Raw genomic sequence first — 6,000 nt, forward strand, 5'->3', positions numbered from 1 at the left:
ATTCACAAGACCTATATTCAAAACATGGATCAAATATTTCAATCTCTGAAGTGTACTGGAGTCAATGGCAAAACTCTTAGGGACCTCACATCTGAGTACTTACATAGCTCTATTTCATAGTCACTTCGGTCAAACTCCCAAATAAGAATTATGCAAAAGTAATTCTCACATAGTTGTGAGAATTTTAACTTGGACAAACAGAATCACTTTGCAAAAGTCAGTGCAGCATGCAGCTGCTTACATCTTAACTATTCTTTAGTGGGTTCTATCATCAATTTATTTAGATTCAGTAACACTTCAAACCCCTGAACACGTTTGTGTTCTGCCACATTCAAAACAATTTTATCAGTTCATATCAGCAAACAGACATAGGATTAGTAAACACTGAGTCTAATGAGTAAATACTAATGTCTCATTCTCTTTTTTCCTCTCAAATTTAAATCTGCAATAGTTACACTCCTAACAGGTGGAGAATATTATAGATCCCAAAATTAGAATATTTTAACCAACTCCAAGACTAATTTTATTACTAAATTTACAGGCTACTGGTGAGATATTTCAAGAATAAACTCTATGTGGTTGCCTGACGGGGGGGGGGAAGTCAGGCTCTTCTTCATTTCAGACAAAACAGAATAATTTGTAAAATCTAGGATGCCAACATCACATCCACATCTTCCAAACTCACACTAGTATAACAGTGATTGTTTAATAAAAATTAAATTAGCACAACTGAATCTTGACAGTCATCAACTATCTAGCAACGCATAAATTTTAACTACAACCACATTCTCAATAATTTATAAATATAAGTTCTTTACAATCAAGTGCCAAATAGACACGACAGCTTCCCTTGCTAGATTTTTCTGTCTTTCCTTCAGAAAATAAAGTTAAAGATGTGAAAAAAATTTAAATCTGAATAATTTTATCCCATTTTATCCAAGCAAGTAGAAAAAGATTCTCTCCTATCATTGACAATTTACTCAAACCATCTGCAGCAGGAAATACAAAAAAAGAACTGCTTACTGTTCCATTACACTGGTCATCTTTGATCTTCAGATACATTCTTGGGTTTCTCACACTTTCAAACATGCAGAGTCCAGAGCCAATTTTATGCACCTTCCAGTAGGATTCCTGCTGCTGCTGACCTGCTCCACTGCAGCTCCCATCAGGTCTAAGGGACAGAGCCTGGCACAGACTTGTATTGAGCAGAATGATGGCACCATGGTGAAACACACCCTTCAGATCAGAGACAAGAATTCCTTTGTGAACAGCAAGCTTCTGTCCATATCAAACTTTGATACTAATATTGTTCATATTGGTTTATTTTAAGCACTTATTCATGCATATCCATGTATAAAGCATAGAAGAGCGAGCCCGGAGTAATTCAAGTATATCTCTAGTCTTTGAATATTTGCTGCTTCCTGTGCAGACACTAACCTGAAGAGGGAAAATTCTTCCCTGTTCCGCAGCTTCCCTGCTTTTTATTGTTCTGCAGTGCAGCACAACATTCAGTGCACAAAGAGTGCAGCAGATTAAGGAACTGGTCTGTTTTCAACTTGAGTAATTTCCTGTGCAGCTCTCCCGTATGTACCTACCTTCCTACTTTTTGAAGGTTTACTAAAAAGTCTAGAGACGCATCTTTTGCGTGTTACAGCTAACCCTGTTTGCATATACCAGCTGCAGTATGGGCACTGTTAGCCCCAGGAAAGCAGCCAAGTGCTGCCTACCTGTTCAGCTGTGGTTTACTCCACCTGGTGAAAGAGGATCACTCATTTAGCTTGCAATCCTCTGACATTCGATTAGGTACAATCTGCTTTATAACACTAAATTTTAGAAGAGACTTCTTAACTTCCCTCTGCCCACCTTACCTTGACATGCACAACAAATTCTTGGGAAAATCCAGCATATCCTGTTGTTTCATCAGCTACTTCACCTTGAAGATTGAAAGTAACAGTGTGACCTGGGTTCCTGGCCGACTCAAGGATGGCACAACCATTAGGCTGAAGGTGAACACGGAGCTCACAGCATGTCTTGTCTTTGCTCTAGCATAATCAAAGTAGGAATAATAAATTATATGAACTATATGGCAAAATCCAAACCAGAAAACATCACAACATAGTTTCTGCATTGTTCAAGTTCCCACAATACTACTGGTCTGGTATGAAAACATCTTTATGTTTTTCAGATTTGCAGTCCTAATACTTCAGTCCCAAAATTGTGGACTCTGGAATTTCAAAGCACAGAAACAGTTTATCTTAAGATGACGCAGATCTGAGGATAACATGAAAGATACCTGGGTGCCTCAATTGGAAAGAGTCACAGCCTACAAAGACAGTAAAGAAGTATAAAACTGACACAGACGGGAAACAAGCTAACAGTAACTCTTCCCACAGCCCTCCTCCTCTTGCCTCTGTGTTTGTCCTCATTTGTTTATACTGTTCTCACAGAAAATACTTAAGGAGTCAGAAGTTTTATGCAAAAAAACAATGCGCAATCCATGCTTGCCTGTTTGGGTTTGCAGACTCTGTGATCCGTTGTATGAAAGACACAATATACACAATACATATTTAAATATTTTAACAACTCCATCATCTTCTCCTATTTAAATAAATCTCGGATTTTAACAAACAAAATGCTACTAGTCAGCCCAATAATTTAAAAGAGTTTTGGCTTACATCAGACTGCAAAGAATCAATATTTCTATGGAAAATTTTCATTTCCAAGGCACTACCTTCTGAAGAAAAATCTTCATACTCAAAACAACTGTTGAGCAGATTCAATGTACTTTTAAAAGTAAAGGAAAAAATGTATGCATTTTAGAAGTGGTTGTAAAACCAGTGAGCCAGCATGTCCTCAAAGCATAATTAGCTACATATCATAACGTCCGTTGCAATTTTTGTATCACCTTTTTGTTTTACATTTACCATGTTCATTCCAAGGACATCAAAGTTATAAATGACAACATTTTTCATATTCCCTGGGAAAAAGAACATCTTGCACAACTAAAAATAAGAAAATTGAGATCCAGCTTTTCCATAGGTTGCTCAAAATCATAAAGCATATCAGTAACAACGAAGAAAAGAGAAAGTTCAGGTTTGAGTGCCCAGTTAATAAGCTCTCTATAGCAAGATATACTGCAACGTGACAGACTGTAGGGGGTTCTCTATCACAATTATACTGATGAACACTAGAAAGTCCTGCAAGAAGATCTGACAGTTTGCATGGCAGCCCGAAACTATCACCACTGAGAAACCCAATCCTACTGGGAATACTCTATTCCCACCAATACACATCATGTAGAAGAGGACCGGGACCAGCTTCGACCAGAAATCATTCACTGGGTAAATAAGCAGAAGAATTCAAAAAAGTAAAGGGAAACACAGCTTCTTCCCTCATCAGTAGAAGAGTTTCATCAGAAAGGACTAACTTCTAAAACTCCATTCGCCTACCTGTATACTGCAAGTTCTGAGAAAGACAAACAATAGTAAGACTTTGAAGATGGGATGAAACAAATCAAAACGGATCAAAAAAAAAAATCTGGAATATATCAGTTGGCTTATAACAGGCATGTTACTTAGAAAAAGACACAGAATAAAAATGGGCATTTAAAAATCAATCCTATGAATGTATCCTTATCAAAAGAAAAAAAGATACTAGGGCATTCCAGGTACTTTGTCACCATGTGGCAAACTGATATAAATTACAGCTTAGAATGGCCTGGTATTCCTGCATCAAGTCATTTAGTCTGCTAAAAAGTCCTACCAAAGACTAAAAAGTAAAGTGTGAGAAAACAAAGCTCTGCATCTAAATTTGACTATTCATCAGCAATTTCTTAGGTTCAGTTATGAATTCTTAACTCCTTATCTAACTAGAAACACAATTATTACATTAAGAACAGCATTACTTTTAATCATACAATGACATGTAATTATGAAACAGAAGTCAGCAAAAGTATTTCTTACCTTTCCAATTACATGGCCATTGACAAGAGCAAGAGCAAGACATGGCATCTGATTACTGGTGAATATATATGTATTTCCTTTTTTGACATTTACATCAAAAAGACCTAAGAGAAAAAAAAAAACACCCAAATGTTAGAAGTATGAAAGTATATTAATTCATATTTGCATTTAATTACAGTCGATTTATCATTTTCAAGGGAAAAGAATGAATTAAGTGTTTAACTCAATAGTTTGACCTCTTTGATCAATGAATCTTCTCATTCCTTCAGGAAAGGGCACCTAGAGACTACTGTCTGTTTCACTGCTTTCAGGAGAAAAACCCTGAGAACTAATTATAAGGAACACATTTCTTTCTATCAGCATATATGTTAAAAAAAAAAAATCCATAAAAAGGAGCTGAGGACTCCATCATAATGAACTGGACCATGGTGAGGAATTTACATGATAAATAACATGATGTAGGGAACATAAAGCTCTCCTGTAGGAAAAGAGAATTCATTTTCTCTGTATCCATATTAGAATTTGTAAAGCAAATCTTGCAGCTCAGCTCATGGCTTCTAAAATTTTAAATCTGGCTTATTTTCCAAACAATTACTTCTTATAGCTACAAGATACTGATGAAAGCTAAAGTGGTGCCATTTTTATTGTTCTCAGCAGCCACAGCTGATTTTAAACAACTGTTTAACAACCAATACATTATGCAGCTGTCTCTGGAGGACTCCTGTGGTGGCCATAACATAAGATTTTCAGGATATCACTGGAACCGTGAGAATCATACAGCCAAGGATCATTGTACCCATCAGAACGATGCCACAAATCATAAAATACAGACAGGGATTCCAGTCCTTGGGGCAAGATCGGGAGGACATGCAACTGTTACAATAAGCCTCTGCTTTCAGATAGAGATAAAGCTTCCTAAGAAATTAGGAAACCCTAGACCAAATCATCATCATGATATAATTTGCTATCATCACTTTGAAGGCTTTTGAATTGCATTGCTTTAGATCTGCTGAAGACAAATAAATAGTGGTACCAGCATCCGAAATGCAGAGTTTTCTACTAGGAAAGATAGGCAATTTACATCAGAGGACTTTATTACAAAGCACCCACAAGGAAGCAGTGTTCCTAAATGAATATTTAAACAATGTTCCCAAATCAGTGCTTGTGGACTTCTGTTGCACATGACTACTCTAGATGCTTTGTAAATTACTGCACATAAGTAAAACAAATGAATCTGAAAGAAGGGAGAAAGATGTTGTCCTGAAGGCATAAGAGTTGCATGGTAGGCGTCTGCATTCATTCTGTACTTGTGTTCCTTTTGTACTCTGAACTACAAAAAAGAATACATGGTTATTCCTGTGTCACTAACTCTGTTCCTATGATATCAGGGCAACTTTATCATATTGTTCAGAAAAATCAAGCCCTTTTTGATAACCAGTTTAATTACCAAGTATTACTAAATCCTTGGGAAGTTATAGATCACACTACTCATTTTTCTAACTTTCAATCCTAAATCAGTTTATACCAATTTTGCTTTGATCTTTCTTTCTAATAGATTTAATCATATTTATCATTTTTAACTACTGATATTTAGTAGTTGTGCAGATTTTTGTCTGAAAATACCATTAGAAATGCATTAATTTATAGAAAGGAAAGCACATCTGGATTGAAATCAGGAAATAATCTGCAGTGTGAACTTGAATTCTGCCTTTTAGCACATTAAGAACTGTGTGTGTCTAAATGACCTGATTTGTCTAAATCAGATCAGATACATCAACTGAAGACACAACATTAACGAGCAGCAAAGGTGTGCTTACTGCATCAGTACAGGTTAGAGACCAAATTGCTACAAGCAGGTAGTTTGGTCTGTCACAAAGTAATTCACAGTTTGTGATCCTAAATGGATCTCCTTGGAGCAGGGACACTACCACTCTGTGCAACTGCTTTCAGGTATTCCAGACACATGCAAATCCTACACCTGTAGGTAGGAGATTTGAGTTATTCAACATTTAAGTCACCAAATACTTTGAACTCAAGC

The 6,000-nt window shown here is 36.4% G+C and overlaps 1 protein-coding gene across 1 annotated transcript in view; it reads right to left on the reverse strand.

Moving 5' to 3' along the window:
- LOC130146937 (lipoxygenase homology domain-containing protein 1-like) overlaps positions 1-1,179 on the reverse strand; it is a 143,613-nt gene extending 142,434 nt beyond the window's left edge. Inside the window, exon 1 of the mRNA XM_056333582.1 lies at positions 1,024-1,179. Within this exon, the coding sequence (XP_056189557.1) occupies positions 1,024-1,089 (66 nt within the window). The 5' untranslated portion in view covers positions 1,090-1,179. The remainder of the gene's footprint in view (positions 1-1,023) is intronic.
- Between the last annotated feature and the right edge of the window lie 4,821 nt (positions 1,180-6,000).

Source organism: Falco biarmicus, chromosome 3 (assembly GCF_023638135.1).
Source record: "Falco biarmicus isolate bFalBia1 chromosome 3, bFalBia1.pri, whole genome shotgun sequence".
NCBI lineage: Eukaryota > Metazoa > Chordata > Aves > Falconiformes > Falconidae > Falco > Falco biarmicus.